We start from the raw sequence: 16,745 nt of genomic DNA, 5'->3' as shown, positions 1-16,745 counted from the left end.
CACACACACACACACACACACACACAGAGGCTGATTTACTAATGTCCTGATGAATGAGTGTGTGCTTCTGTACTGTGTTAATGTTATGCTGGTATGTGTAGCTTGTATTGTGTTCATGTGTGTTTCAGTATGATGTCGTGAATGTGTGTGTGTGTGTGTGAAATTTTTATCCTGCCTGACATGCGTTTCTTCTCTTTCTGCTTTATAATTTTATAATTTTGTTCAGTATGTGTGTGTGTGTGTGTGTGTGTGTGTGTGTGTGTGTGTATATATATATATATATATATATATATATATATATATATATATTACACACATATTTGAATTTTTATTATTTTGCTGTATTTGTGATCAAATAATGCAGCCTTGGTGAACAGATTTGTTTCTTAATTTGTTAATAAACAAGCTATACAATGATATGAAAATGAATAATTAAATATAAATGAATTATTGCTTGTTATAGTGCCATTTGAGGAATACTATGCTATCTGGTTTTCTAGCCATAGTGGGAAGGTGTGTTGCTGTTCATGCTGCAGTTCACAGTTAAATACAAAAAAATATTGGTTTATCAGCCTGACGATGCAGAAAATGGTACAGGCAGGAGTACGGTTACAGTAAGTTGAGTGGGTTGAATTTCATGCTGGACCATCATAATCTCTAGGTCTGACCACTGTATCTCTTTCTTTCTCTGTCTGTTTCTGCAGGAGGCAGGCAGTGCTGAAGATGACCGCCGCTCTCAGCCCAGGAGGTACCTGCATCTTACCTCATCTCATACATCAGCATGCTAAAATCCACATTTATGTCTCTCATATTTATGAACATCACCTTTGTTTTTGAGAAAAGCGTTCATATTACTTTTTTTAATTCAGTTTATGATGTGCAGTATCTCCACCAGGGGGAGTATTCTGAACAGTACATGACTAAATAGTAGAACATGACTTTAATATTCAAACCCTGCCACCCTTTGAGCGTTAATGTTTGGGATGGGGAACTGCATTGTTTGATCTGCCTGTTTTGGCCAGATATAGGCTTAGTGAAGAAATCGAACTAAAGTAAGAGTGGAAATCGTTCTCTGATTTCATATGATGTCAAAATCAATATATTTTACTGAAAAAGAAACCAAAAATTTGATATTAGTTTGGTATTATGTAAGTGAAACCAGGAAGATGGTTTACCTTGTGTATGTGACTGTGCAATCCAGTACACTACAATATTTGCATGAATATCAGTTTTCTATATCTGAGGTCAGCAATATTTGTGTATTTTAGAATACACACGTATGTAAGTGACATCAGACCTGTTTGTTTTGCATCTGTTTCTTGTTTTGGATTATCTAATTCTTTCACGCTATCACCGTTGTGGTTTATGCTAAATTGGACGGCAAATGCGAATCTATACATAGGTTACCAGACAAAATCTGATTTCTGCAGAATTTTAATGGCGTCATTCAAAAATCTATGCATTTTCTACACTGTGCGTGTTCATTTATTTTGGCTAATTTATTGATGCTAATAAAAGCTAATCAAATTGTAGTACTCCGCTCTCTACATTTTGTTATATTTAACTCCATTTCCCCCCAAAATTAGTGCAAAAAAAGACAAAGAAAAATATATATATATCGGCTTATATTTGACTTTGAACATAGCTTATTCAGTCATTCAGTGTATGTTTTGTTAATATCTGTGTGATATACTCAGTTATCACATACAGTAATGTGAAGCTGTTTTTGCACTGATAGCAGACTTCAAATAAATAAATAATCAATAAATCTGCTATCAGTGCAAAAACAGCAGATTGTACTTTTGCAATTACATTTATATAATTACATTTGCAATTATATATATATATATATATATATATATATATATATGCAATTGCAAAAGTATATGATTGTGAAGTTCTGCAGCACATGGTTGATGGCGTAGGGCTTTCATTAGAGGGTCTGGACAGGGTTCAGACTCCGATCTAATTTAAATCATAAGAATCCTGGTAGACCGATAACTATTCAAGCTTAGTTATGCAACGCTGTTTGACTTTTTGGAATCGTCTGGGAGGGTCTTACATGACATCAGCCTTTTGTTTGTGTAGTATCCAAAACAAAAAATAGAACACTCAGGTCAAGCTTACAAGACACCCCAAAACTTGGCACTCTTAATGCTGTGCCACACATGTCCTCAATTACACAGCATGTTAGGTAATCCCATGACGAGTATGATGTCATTTCTTTGCAATAATCTCATATCTCTGAGCTTTGTGTGTGTTTTCATTTGCCTTTTCCCACTGGCACCCCCATGCAACAACCTGACCCTGGATTACGTAACATTTGGTCTGTATTAAAAGTATGTTTTGCACAATCACTTAAGATTTCAAGGGATGCAGAGGGGATCTACAGCACTCTCAGAAACACAGTTTTGGGTCTGTAGGATTCTTTGATTAAAAATACAGTCATATTGTGAGATATTATAATAACGATTTTCTATTTGAATATATTTTAAGATGTAATTTATTCCTGTGATGGCAAAGCTGACTTTTCAGCAGCCATTACTCCAATCTTGAGTGTCACATGATCCTTAAGAAATCTTTCTTAAAGAAAGAAAAAAAAAACTTTTGAACAGTAGTGTACCTCAACATGACATTTTGTCTGCCACTAGTTATAAATTTACATCTAAAAAATGGGCATCATATCACTTTTGAGACACAAGCACTTGTAAACTACAAAATGTGGTCTGTACCTTGGCTGCATTTTAAACTGGATTTGGTGCTTGTAAAACCCAATGTGGTCAGAGAAGTATGCGTTTAATGAATAAAAACATGGTTAAAACAAATCAAATGTATTAAAATATATAGCGAAAGTTGTAGCTGCTAAAGAGATTTTTGAATCTGCATGTCTGGATTGTGGTACATATTAGCCGAGCTGTCATCATCAACGTTTGCATTTATTGTTTTTTTTTATGGGACTATTAAGTCATAGCAGGCCTGCGGTGCATCTATTGTGGGTTTTTTTTAATGGAACTATTCGGTCTTAGCTGGCCTGCAATACATTTTCTTTGTGCACTGGCCTCATTCCAGTAGCTCAAATTAGTCTTGGGGCTGGAGAAGGAGGTGGTTAAGAGAGAAAGCAGGAAATACAGGCACCAGGAAACGGAACAGAAAAATAGATCCAGCATTTAGAGAAAATTTCAGAGAAATGAAGGCTCTGCAGAGTCAAAGCAGTGTGACCCAACAGGTTCTTCTGGACCACATACAAATATTTATTTATGTGTGCGTGTGTAAATGAATTCGGTTTGATTCTCACAGGGCTGGGCAAAGCAAGTTTATTCATGCCTGAGTTGCTCTCATTTCACCTAGATTTCTTACCAGGTCAGGTGTAAATATGTCAACCAGTAGAGCTATACTGCCATGCTGTTTATAATGTTGTATTTCTGCTAAATAATTTAATGGAGACGGCTGCCTTCAGTGTAGATAGTGTTGTTAAAATGTAGTTAAAAATTTGGTTTTGACACATCGAGATGCACCACACGTTCAATGTGAATCTCACATGAATGCTTTTTAATATGCTTTTTATATTTTGTTTTATATAAAATATTAAAATCTATATGATTATTTGATTTTTATGTTTTATTATTTTGTACAGGTGATGAGCAGTGCCTGGTTTTCTCCACACATACGCTTAGAACTTTTTGGCCTTAATTCTATCTTGGTCTCATCAGGCCAGAGAATCTTATTTCTCACCATCTTGGAGTCCTTCAGGTGTTTTTTTAGCAAACTCCATGCGGGCTTTCATGTGTCTTGCACTGAGGAGAGGCTTCCGTCGGGCCACTCTGCCATAAAGCCCCGACTGGTGGAGGGCTGCAGTGATGGTTAACTTTCTACAACTTTCTCCCATCTCCCGACTGCATCTCTGGAGCTCAGCCACAGTGATCTTTGGGTTCTTCTTTACCTCTCTCACCAAGGCTCTTCTCCCCCGATAGCTCAGTTTGGCCGGACGGCCAGCTCTAGGAAGGGTTCTGGTCGTCCCAAACGTCTTCCATTTAAGGATTATGGGAGGCCACTGTGCTCTTAGGGAACCGTAAGTGCAGCAGAAAGCACTGTATGTATATATATATATATATATTTTTTTTTTTAAATAATAAAAATAGTTTTTTTTCTGTAAAGTATTTAATTCACTAGGTTAAAATTCCAGCAACAACTACTGTGTTGTGAAAGACTTACTGTTACCGTAATAAGATGACTCATACCGCAATATATGATTTTGTTCGTACCGCCCACAGGATTTCCCATGTGGCTGACCATTTTTTAATGGAGTAGGAATTGGTATCCAACACATTCCCAGATCCAAGTATAGGAAACAGCTGGCTCTTAAGAACACTGCGGTCATGAAATGGGGGTAATCAAGGGAGCATCCATAATCTTGGAAGCATTAGTGACCTTTTCCAGGACATTGCATGCAAGACACAACCATTGCACAACAGGAACTTATAATTTTGTAAACATGACATGACAACAGCAACATCTCAAATTACCAGCCAAGAAAGTCAAATGGGAAAACTCTGATATATATATATACACACAAAGTAGCTTACACAACCCTGAGTGTGCTAACAGGCCAGAGGTGTTTTTTTTTAATAAGGCTTCAGATGTTATGTGCTGTCAGGAGAGCAAATGCGGTGGAAAGCGGAATGTGATGTATTGTAATGTAAGGAGATGGGTGTGTTTAAACCATCTTATGATGCCATCAGCTTTAAAGGGATTTCAATTTTTCCTTTCTCTTTGGAGTGTTACAAGCTCTTGGTGCATAAAGAAGATCTGTAAAGTTGCAAAGACTAAAGTCTCAAATCCAAAGAGATATTCTTCAACCACGCCTAACTAAAATGGCTCATTCTAACACGCCCCCACATGTCTACGTCACGATGTGGGAAGATTTGCATAACGCCGCCCAAATGTTCACGCAAAAAAAGAAGGCGTAACTTTCATTCTTGCTGTTGCCGCCACTGCCATGTTGTGGAGTCGCTGTGTGTTTCGTTGTGAAAGTGAAACTACTTTGTTTGGCCTTCCAAAAGAGGACACAACTAGAAATCAGTGGTTAAGTTGTATTTACAACACTGTTCCACAACAGTTCAACCCAAATATTCAGATGTATGCTGCGCATTTTATGGAGGATGAGGACTGTTTCCTGAACCAGTAGCCTACACTGCCTCTGTGGCACAAAGGCTGTTTCTATAAAGTTGGGCAGTTCCAACTTTGCAAGGACAGTCTGGCGCTTCTGACTCACAGCCTGTAAGTACGTTTTTTTTTATATTTAAATAATTTGCCACTGATGATTCAAATGCGAGTTTTGAGCAGTGTAGAGTAGGCTTGTTGTTTGTTGTTTCTCAGATCACAAATGCAGACGTGGTTTTGTTTACGCAGCGTGATACGCAATGCAATGCGTAAAAAGACAGTACAAGTCATAGGGGTGTAACGGTACACAAATATGACAGTTCGGTACGTACCTCGGTTTTAATGTCACGGTTCGGTATGATTTCGGTACAGCAGGGGGAAAAACTAAACTTTTTTTTTTTTTTATGGTTTACTGAACAAATTGCTCTTTCTTTCTTTAAATGCATTCAGTTATAGTTTAAATTTTCTTAGTGATAAAAACCTTATCAGCTTATGCTTAAAACTATAGGGAGACCTTTTACATTATAAGGTTACAATCAGGCATAACAACTTAACCCAAATTTAAATTTAATTTAACACGGGAACCGGAGCTGATCGCGGCCGCTCTAGTCAGTGCTTGTGTTGGGATTATAGCGGCTCTCTAAGGCGTTTATACAGCGATCTGTCGTGCCACATAAAAGACGGTCAAACGCCATTTATTATTTTAATTTCCTGAGGAGGAGGGAAAAAAAACTGTATTCATGCGGTACACATGCGTACCGAACCGAAAGACCTGTACCGAAACGGTTCGGTACGAATACGTGTATCGTTACACCCCTAATAAGTCATTATAATCAGTAATTATGTCCCCACTGGATGCAACAAATGCCTTGTTTGTAATGGGTTTTATTGGTTTTGTCTCGTCTTGCTGGGAGACGGCATTACAGTATGGTAAGGGGCGTAACATTTCCGTCACACACTTGAGGCATTTGGCCAATCACAACGCTCTGGATAGCTGGCCAATCAGAGCACACCTCGCTTTTTTAGAATGATGAGCTTTGTTAAAATCGATGCGTTTCAGAAAGGCGGGGCATAGAGGAGCAACAATAATGTACGTTATATGGAAAATGTGTTTTTTGAACCTTATAGCTCATAAACACGTTGCATTACACCAAATACACAAAATTTTATTTTTAGCAACATCATATGACCCCTTTAAACACAGAGAACCTATGTCATGTATTCACATGTGTGGCAGATCTGTCTTTTGATTTTAGATTTAAGTGTGTTTATATAAAATACACTTAGACATGTAGAATAGCGAGCTCTAAGCAAGCAGTCTTAAAGGGGTCCTATTATGCTCATTTACAAAGTCTTGATTATGTTTTGGGGGTGTACTAGAACAGGCTCTCATACACATTATAAAACACATTATTTTTCACATATTTTACATTATTACAACACCTCTCTCCCCAGTCAGGAATGAACGGCTCGAATAGTTCCTGTATCAAATGAAGGCCCGCCTTCTGAAATACGAAATGTGTTGTGATTGGTTAGCTGGGCCAGTGTGTGTTGTGATTGGCAGCACTCGGCGCCTGGTCGGGAAATGTCCCCTTACCCCCTTACCATAGCCGCCTGCGAGCTTCAGTGTAAATATTGCGTCAAAAACCCGCGATTTAAACCCGGATGATTGTAATCACTCTAAGTTCATCTGCCTTGGGAAAGCTAGCTTGTCTCCGACATAGTGATAACACTCGTTGCCTTCTCTAGTGCAGCTCAACCAGATCTTGTCCCATTCGTCGATATTTGTAATATCACAAATCCCAGAAAATATGCGTTGTAGTCCAAACGAGTCGTTCATTGTAGTTTTTGAAAAGTGATTTCGGTTAAATAAAATATCTCCATTTGAAGTGGACTTTGAGCTTTGTAGCTTTGCAGATCTTTTTTATGCTCAAACAGCAACATTACAGACTAACTAAAGTTGAAAAAGTGAAAAAGCATAATAGGACCCCTTTAATGACTTTGAGGGAACAATTGACTAGTATCTCAATATTGATTCCCAGCTGTCCGACTTTGTTAATTTGCATTTGGTCTCTGTACTGACTGATGTTTATCTATCAAACCCAGACATCTTGTCTGTACTGCACTGAGGAAAACTAGCAAGGTTCCTCTTTCACGCAAATGTCTTGAAGTTTAGTCATCTACTTAATGCTTTTATTGAGACATACATAGGAATTGCAGTGGTGTGTGTTTAGTATTCAGCACACATTGCTTTAAGTCTCCAAAGATGATGAAAAATATCTTTGAATCAAATAATATGACCGTATGATTAACTTGTCGTGCATAAGAACTCACCCGAATATTTAGATGAGAGATTTAATGTGTTTGTCATGTTGGGCCTTTTTAAACCAGACTGATTTTCCCATAGGTCTGGGTCAGGTCATTGCCTTTGACAAGGACATGCAGAAAAAATAGACTGAATCTTGTGATGGGCCAAATATGTGGTTTGCAAAGAATGATCTTTTCCTTCTAATGAATCGAGAAGTAAATGTAATTAATGATGTATTTGAAGAATTTAGTTCCTTACTGCCAGAATTGGTGGCAGTCCAAGTCACTCACTTTGATTTTTTTATATATATATATATATATATATATATAATTTATTAAGGGGCCCATAGACTGGTTAATAAATATACATTTGAGCTCTTATCATAAAACAAATGTACATCTCTGTTGGCTGTTAGCATAGTGTGGTAACTTTTGTTTATGATCATTTTTTAGTGATTTATTAAAATTATTGAATTTAGTGGTTTCTGTAGTTTCTATAGTTAATATATTTCCATATTTAAATCACATCATAAGTCAATACATTTTTCATCTGATTTCAGTTCTTTTATTTTTTTATATATATATATATATATATATATATATATATATATATATATATATATATGAATGTCTGTGCTCCTCCAATCAGAATCAAACCTAAAGTATTTGCTGACGTTTGAGTCCTTATGATATGATTTTTTTTTCTTCAAAGCCTGCTATTCATGTGCCCTTCCCACTTCGTATTACAACAAAGGCATTGTTTGGCTTGTGTGTTCACTTGTATAAGACAGACCATAGCCTAAATAAACTAGAAACTGAATACTTTCACCTGTGTGAAGCTATATTGTCTCTCTCCTATCTGAGAAGTCTATCACTCAGACCTCAATTGACCAAAGCCTTTGATTACAACATTTCTCAAAAGGGTCTTAAAAGAGCAAGGGGTGAATCTCACAAACCTGTAAAGAAACATTCCAGGGTTGCTGTTTTTTTTAACCTCAAAATCTAATAAAAGGCCAAGTTTTTATGTAAATTTATATGTATGCATCTTGGTATTTATGGTTTAAATTTAAATTATGTATATAAATTGCCCAGAAACACTAAAGTATTAATTAGAAATGTACTTTTTTTAAAGCAAGCTAGTAAATCCAATAAATAAATAAACAAACCTTTCGATTTTGTTGTTAAATTTGACCTAGACATGTTTTGTAAGATGTACCCATAAACAACCACCCATAAATGTAAGCTCTACGCCGGTTTAAACCTGGCGTGCTAAATTTATTTATTTTCCCCCTCTTCCAACTTTCTTTTTAAACCTCAGCTATTCATAGAGCCACTTGACTGCCCATGGAAAACAACTGTCTGATCTGAAGGATGCACTGAAGTGCACTCCAGGCTCGTGATTTCGCAGCTGAGATCGCATTCCCGTTCTGCACTGTGTCGTTGCGTGGGTGTCTAAAGTGTCGGCCGTAGGTGGAGTCCTGCATTGGACCCTTCCTGAAGCACATGTCAGCAGCTCCTCCTTCCCTCTGTTCAAGCATTAGTGCGCCGCACCGCAGTTCTTACATACAGAGTGTGTGTGATTGAAGCGGCTCGCAGGCTCATACCAATGCAAATACACATGTAGATTTTGTTTTGTAGTTTTATACGTTCTTATTTGTTGTTTTATGCCCGTTTAGGGGCTGTGTTTACCGGGTTTAAAAGAAACTGTGAACTTTTTGTTTTTATTAACCATTACGCTATTTTAAGGCCACGTTGGTTTCCTTTTAAGGCCTGATTTTAGCAGACTGGACACAGCATTTTTCACCCGATTTATTTTGGGTAGCTTTTTGTTACTCAGGGGAGAATAATGTCTGTAGAGGGGTCTGTCTGAGGATATCCGGCTCTCTGGTCCTCCGTCATGACCCTGGACAGTGTGGCGATCACGGAGAGCTCCTCTGCCCGGGGGTTTTGCTCCTGCTGCGGGGCAAAAATCATGCCGTACTTCTCCGACAACGCGGTCGCTTCTCAAAACCAGATCAACCAGCTGTAAGTAAAGTTAAACTTATTCACCGCATTTACGAGTCTAGTCGTCAAACATAACGCACTGAAGTCTTTATTGGTCTTGTTTGTTTTTATCACCGCACTGACACGGTCAGTGAATCAAGAACTTTTCTCACGAATGCAATTGGTTACAGTAAATAATACACTGCGAAATGCTTCTCGTCACATCTGGAAACAGAAGTGGATGTTTCTCAAGCCTGTGTGACGTAACTGTGTGTGTTGTGAAAGATGACAGTAGAGAGATGTGATTCACCAACCTGTAGACGAGGTTAAATGAGTCGTACTATAAGCGTGCCACAGCGTTTTACCATAACCATATAAAGTCATGCATATATTGTGATGGTGTCTCTAGTACTTTTTTCAGGAAACCAACATAAGTAGAGGCGATCTGTAATGGCATGTTTTAGATGTAGTAGGTGATAACCGGGTGTTTTATGTTTGTATTATTAAAATATAAACACTAGTGTTTAAAAAGTTTGTGGCTTAGTAAGAAAAAGTACTTTGCTGAATAAAAGTATCAATTAAAAAAAATCTTACTGACCCCAAAATAGTGTATAATTTTAATTGCAGTTAAATGTTTAATGAAAAATGTAAACGTCTGTTTTTTTGGTAGCTTCTCATATTGAAAAATAAATGAACATAAGGCAGTTTGATTTGTCCTCAAAAGTTATTTCATATTCTTTTTGATTTGTTCATCTTTAATGTATCAAGATAGAGATCAGATCATGTAGTGTAAATGTTTTCCGAGCTGCTTTCAAGTTTTGATGGATAGCAATGCGATTCAGGAAGTGGTTTGAGACACATGCAAAAGATGTGACTTGGCAATGTGTAAATGCATGAAATTGTTCAGGCTATACAGAAGTTCATGAACTCCAAAGAAAATGAGGTACATGACCGTTGCGTTTAGTATCGATTAAGGTAGTTTAGCAGAACTTGGTGAGCTGGTTCAAGGTCTGCAGAATTTTGCCGTCCAGCATTTGTACTATTATCAAAAAAGTGAACTCCGTTAAATTTGCATATTGTGTGGGTATTGTAGATAAGACATGTAAGTGTGATGTACAGTATGTACCCCATCAGATAGAAATCGATCAAGATGCATGAAATGACCAAATGTAAAAAATCTGAAGTGAAATCTTTTTAATTTTTGACGCATTTGACTTTCCACTCAGGACTTTGCTCTGGCAAGATGCCAGCATTAATTATGAAAACATGTTGGTGGATCTCACAACAAACCTAACTGTAGCTAAACTGAGCTCTTGCGTCAATCATTGAATTTGATTTGAATGAGATTTTCTCTCATGTTTGCACAATGTTGTTTGTGTTTGCTGTTGTTTTTTTGTTTTTTTTATCACTTTCGTATAACACTGTAGCATAACACTGTAGTTTCGACCACAGCTTTTGCATATGTCCAAGACCCCAGACAGCACGAAACTTTTCTTTTATGTTTCAGTGCATAGAACAGAGATATATGGCTTTGTTTTTAGACTGACTAGCAGTCACCTGACATTTGTCAGTAGTGTTATGCATCATCTGTTTTCCTCCTCCTGCAGAAGAATCAGTACTGATGTTATTTATGTTGTGTTAGTAGGAAAGACTTGATCACTGGGGTGGAGTTCTGTTTTATCTTGCAAACAGTAGATATGAATTAAATTTTCAGTGAACCTTAATCCACGTTGTTAATTTGCTTTGATCTGTCAGATAGGGCAGAATATACCTGATGGGAATTACCGTGCTGATATTTAAGCATATAAAAACCTCCATTACTCCTCATACACTGCCAAGGCAAGCAAAGCTAAGATTAGGTCTGTGTTCGTCAGTGAGCTTTAATGATTAACTTGGGAAATTGCAGGTGTGATGTACTGGAAGGAAGTTGAGTAGTGTGTTGAAACTTGCCGTGAGAAACAGAATTGCTGTACTTGCCTTGGCTTCAAACACTGTGACGTAGAGAAGCTGAACAATTTCCAAGTAAAGTTAAATATGCACTTGATAGGCTTAAGGGTTGCCATTGTTATGGGGAAGTCTGAAATGGTTTGTTGAAATATAGAGCGTAATTGGTTTTGTAAAATTGCTTCCTCCTAACTCTTAAAAATGGTGTTGAAACATCAAAACCCAGCTGAGATGATGCTAAAGATGTCTAAAAAAAATTAAGCAATAAAATACTAAGTCCCTTGCTCTTTGAGAGTGACAACTAGGCTAAATAAGCTATTATCTAACATTTAAAAAATGGCATAACATAAATTGTTTTAAACACATCCATTGTTTATGGCTAGAAATTCTATATGAAAACACAAATCAGAATTTTAAACGGGATTTGTCTATGTTATTTTAGCATTATTTATATGCTATTATAGTTTTAGTAATATTAGTAAACTTATTTATTTCAGTTAGCTGCCAAGGAAACATTTTAAGTTTTAAGTTAATCTAATATTTAATTTAATTTTATTTCAGCTTAATTGCAGTTGCGGGAAATGAGTTGTAATAGTTTTAAGTTCAAATTTCGATAACAGGATTATAGAGTCAAATAAAATAATTAACAGGCTTGTATTTAATTTAACATTAGAAAAAGTACACTTAATTTAAAACTTAATTTCTGCTAACCCAATCTTAATTTGTACTCTTCTTGTGAAGTGCTTAAACACTTTTTCAATTATTATCAATATATTGCTTAAACTTAAAATATAATCTTACACGCCAAAATGTTTAAATTAATTTCATAGTTCAAAAAGTGGCGGCTTTGGCCTCATTCACAGACATTTCTTCTCTGGATTGACCCTTCACCAGAACCCCCTCCTCTCTTCCTCAGTATAGTCAGTATGACTTCAATTGGTTACCCATGTGCACCAATCAGAAAGCAGGACTGTGAACCAGAATAGTGACTCGGCGTCTCGTTTAATTTTAAAAACTAGGCCTGTAGTTAAAGTTTTACTCTAGTGTTTGATTGTCCTCATTCATGTTTTCCAAACCTTCCTCTATCTTCACATATCTCTCTTTTTGTCTATTTATGTTTTTTATTAGTGGCAAGGGGCCTAATTTCTATCTCAGAAGGTGACAGAATGCCATCTCCTGCACTCGCTCTGAATCTCTATCAGGCCTGAACTCGTAAGGCCTTCAGCCCGGGCCTATATTTATCCCTTCCCTAGTGGGAGAGTGACTAATATGGCCAGGGACAGGTGGGGGTCAGGCATCTTCAGCTTGTTGCATGGCTCTCAACGGCCCCTTACATAGCGATGATTGTGTCCGTGCCCTAACAAGTTCTGTCCAGTGCTTCATGCCAAAAGATGACCCTCCCATCCTCTTTCATTCTCTCTCCCTAAGCTGTGTGTAGACAAATGCAGCCAGGTCATCTATTTCCTCTGTCTGACCCATCTAAATGCTCTTCTGCACGACTTGTTCTGAGAAAACCAGCCCAGTGTAGTGTCCCAGGTCGTATTCTTGACGTGTCACTGAAATGGTGTCACGTCAAAGCTTTTGGAGTTTAGTAGACTGTAGTTTGCACTCAGTATATTGGTAATTAACCTGAAGTACTTTTGGTAAATATACTCCATCTTAAACCATTTTACAATTTTTTTTGTTTGTTTATTAAGCATGAAGATTTTATGAATGTGCGTTAATTGAGAGATTACATGGAGTATTTTTACTTTTTAAAAATTAATTTGGCATGTAATTAAAAATGGTGAAAACTAAAAATATTGGCTTAAATATTTAGATTTATATTTTAAATTAAAATATTTGCAAACTACCAGACAGTCAATAATCTTTATCACACCCTGATGTTGTAATCAAGCAGTTTGCATGCTTTCTGCACAAACTCTCTTTTAGCTGTCGTGTTTGGTTACATGAGATGATATACAGTAGCTACCAACACTGTAAAAGTCCATCAGCATTCATACGCTCTGCTGTTTATTTTTAGGTTTGTAAAATTAGCCACTACCCCAGTCTGCAGCTCATATCCCCTCATGTGCTGATAGATGATGCCTAAAGCATGAAAGTGCAGAGCATGAAGAGAGACTGCACTAAACTCTCACTTTCTGTCTGTCTTGCTCTTGTTTTTTTGTTGTTTTTTTTCATATCGAGCTTCCTGTAAAGGTATTTCACAAAGCATCTCTTAGCCATACTAGTGGCAGCCAGGGTCCAAAATGAACATTTTATCACACCTGTCAATGCCAAGTGTGCCTCGTACTGGCCATGAAGCTGTATTTTGCATTTTTATTAAAATATAAACTACTGTTCAAAAGTTTGGAGTCTGTGCTTTTATTAAAATTAAAAATAAGTTTAAAATGTGATTTATTCCTGTGAAGGCAATGCTGAATTTTCAGCAGCCATTGCTCCATTCGAAGATCCTTCAGAAATCATTCTAATATGCTGATTTGGTGCTCAAGAAACATTTCATATAAATAGATTATTTTAGGAATAGAAAGTTGAAAAGAACAGCATTTATTTGAAAAATTAGTTTTTTTGTAAATTATAAATGTATTTTTGATAGTATAAGTGTCTCTCAAACGGTCGCTTATGATCAGTTGAATGCATCCTTTGCTAAATAATTTGTTTTCTTTTAAATAAGACCCAAAAGGGATCAGTAAGATTTTATTACAAAAACATGAAACCACATTGACTTGACCAAATATTTTTCGTTTTAGTGTTTATATGTTTTATAAGTATAGTGTAAAACTATATTTTTTAAAATTTGCTTTATAACATGTTTTGTTTCCTAATAAAGTTAAAATTTTTGTTTGAATTTTGTGCTTAAGTGTTAGTTTTGGACCCTGGGGCCAACTATAAAAGAGAGAGGCCATGAGATAGACAGGAGACGAAAAACGGAGACTAGAGAAGGGAGGAAACAGCTATGTCAGGGGTGACTGGGATGTGGGAAATGAGCTCAGTTGAGCCTGATGTTTTTTTTTCTTTGTGTTTTTATTCGGGGTGTGACTGCCCAGAGCTTCTCGCGTTCCCTCTATTCTGCAATCCTTCCTCCCCCAAAATTCTGAGACCGAGAGCTAGTTTCCACAGAATTTCCCAGATTCCTCGGAAGCAGCAGTTTATGAGCGTGACCTCGGGTCACTGTGAAAGTGTTGAGTTGAAGGTGTTGCTTCGTAATGACAGCTGTTACGGGTCAAACGTCGCCTCTGCCAGGCAGAGGCCATAGTCAAGCTGATAAACAACAGCATCTCCGTAGTGATTTCTGGAAACCGTCTCTCTCACACTCAGCATGAGCCCCTTTCACTTATTTCACAATGTCCCCTTTCACTTATTTCACAACGTCAGTTTGAGGTCTCTTATAGCGCAAATGCAGATGTGAATGTTTGAAGTTGGCTTGCGTTTTTTGCGTCACTGTGGCTTTCAGATATCAAATATCTGTATTCTGTACCATTTAAAATCTAAATGTTGACCATTTAACTACCTTTTCTATTTTCGTGTTAAATGTATAATAATAATAATCTTTCTCTCTCTATCGCTGTTTTTGTCATCGGTATCAGCGAGAACTTCCTAACAGTCAAAGGTGCCGCCCTCTTCCTCCCGCGGGGAAATGGCTCCTCCCCTTCTTCAGCACCCCACATTACACAGCAGCGGAATAAACACACAGGTATGAAAAGGTTCTATTGTGTTGATTCTCCAGCTGTCAGATGCAGCTCAATATAATGGTTATATGGAATCAGTTATGGAATCTGTCTCTGTTTTCAGTTTTGCTTTGAGCTATACCATATGGAAATATGTAAGACCCTGGAGATGAAGGACATTTTGTCACTGAAGAATATTTTTGTGCATGCATTTGCATTCATTTTGATAGACATACCGCTGTGCCTGCAGATAGACAGCATTGATTTCATTGAGACCCATTGGCTTACAGGAATGCATTATGAAGAGGCACTAGGATCTGTCAGTCATTATATAATGTAGATTACATTTTATTAATCTTTTCTATTCTTTTTTTCTTATATTTCTTTTTTTTTTTCTTGTTTATTCTTTAAACTTTAATAACAAAAGTATGTAATGATATACAGTGTTCCCAAATACATCTTTGGCACTTTTGCCACACATAAATTATATTGCATTAGATAGCAAAATATTCAAATTAAGTGGTATGTATTTTCAAAAAAATAAAACAAGCTGTTAAAATGGCTCAGAAACTGCTATTTCGATATGCGTCATAATTGATAAGATAAGATGATTGCAGTTTCCATTTCATGCTGATTATAAGGTGCAAAAACAGTTTGAGCTCGCTTTAAGTAAATCTCATTAACCTTTCTTGTTTTTAACTCTCCAGTTGGTTTAATATTTCTATTCCTGATTTACAAACTCGAGCTAATCAAACTCCAGCTTGACAAAGAACATAAGTGAAATTGACCTCGGAGTAATTTAAAGGACTAGTTCACCCAAAAATGAAAATTGTCATCATTTACTCACCCTCATTTCGTTCCAAACCTGTATGAGTTTCTTTCTTATGTTGAACATAAAATAATATATTTTGAAGATTGTTGTTGGTCCCGATTGACTTCCATAGTAGGGGAAATACTATGGAAGTCAATGGGGACCATCAACTGTTTGATTACCAGCATTCTTCAAAATATTTTCTTATATGTTCAACATAAGAAAGAAACTGGTACAGGTTTGGAACGACATTAGGCTGAGTAAATGATGACAATTTATGGTTGAACTATCCCTTTAACTGTAGTATGCAAATGTCACAGCATTATTATCTGGGAGGTTTATAGTTGTTAATGGTTCATTCGCAGGTGACCTTCAGCAGCATTTGGAGACCATGATCACCCTGCTGCGCCCAGAGGACACCATCCGCCTGGTAACTACACCATTCAGACCTTATTAATCAAAACACAGGCAACAGAATGCTGATCGAGTCTCTATCACAGGCTGTCCGGTTAGAGAGCGCATACGCCCTGGGTACACGGTACATGGTCATCGTCTCCACAAACGGTAGACAGGACACTGAAGAAAGTGTGGTTCTGGGAATGGACTTTGGCAAGTCAGACAGGTCATTATAATGCATATGCTAATTACATTCGTTTTCATTTGCTGCTCTAGAAGGTGGTGCTCATAACATGTGATCATGTGTTTCCTGTAGCACTTGCACAGTTGGGCTGGTTTTAACCTTGTGGAGCGATACGCTTATACACTTGGATGGAGATGGGTGAGGCATAACGTTCACACACAAACCAAGTTCTGCATTTTTTAAACACAACTTTTACAAAGGGTTCAGACTGAACGTGTTGTATTCCTCTTAT

General features: G+C 37.0%; 1 protein-coding gene and 1 long non-coding RNA gene across 6 annotated transcripts in view; one reads left to right on the top strand and one right to left on the bottom strand.

The window, feature by feature from the left end:
* LOC107548587 (uncharacterized) overlaps positions 1 to 741 on the bottom strand; it is a 21,904-nt gene extending 21,163 nt beyond the window's left edge. The window contains exon 1 of the long non-coding RNA XR_001604478.1: positions 729 to 741. This is a non-coding gene — a long non-coding RNA (uncharacterized lncRNA). The remainder of the gene's footprint in view (positions 1 to 728) is intronic.
* Positions 1 to 16,745, top strand: part of LOC107548585 (protein phosphatase Slingshot homolog 2-like) — a 29,281-nt gene that overhangs the window by 3,609 nt on the left and 8,927 nt on the right. Inside the window, exons 1-6 of one of the 5 annotated variants that reach the window (XM_016229324.1) lie at positions 513 to 614; positions 705 to 748; positions 14,976 to 15,088; positions 16,239 to 16,303; positions 16,374 to 16,495; positions 16,586 to 16,651. In XM_016229324.1, coding sequence (XP_016084810.1) covers positions 528 to 614; positions 705 to 748; positions 14,976 to 15,088; positions 16,239 to 16,303; positions 16,374 to 16,495; positions 16,586 to 16,651 — 497 coding nt within the window. In that variant the 5' untranslated portion in view covers positions 513 to 527. Of the gene's footprint in view, positions 1 to 512; positions 615 to 704; positions 749 to 9,027; positions 9,493 to 14,975; positions 15,089 to 16,238; positions 16,304 to 16,373; positions 16,496 to 16,585; positions 16,652 to 16,745 lie in introns of those variants that run through there. The other 4 variants (XM_016229329.1, XM_016229328.1, XM_016229327.1 and 1 more) reach the window with 4 other exon arrangements.

This window comes from Sinocyclocheilus grahami, unplaced genomic scaffold (genome assembly GCF_001515645.1).
Source record: "Sinocyclocheilus grahami isolate Dianchi unplaced genomic scaffold, SAMN03320097.WGS_v1.1 scaffold350.1, whole genome shotgun sequence".
NCBI lineage: Eukaryota > Metazoa > Chordata > Actinopteri > Cypriniformes > Cyprinidae > Sinocyclocheilus > Sinocyclocheilus grahami.
This window is presented reverse-complemented; position numbering and strand designations above follow the sequence as displayed.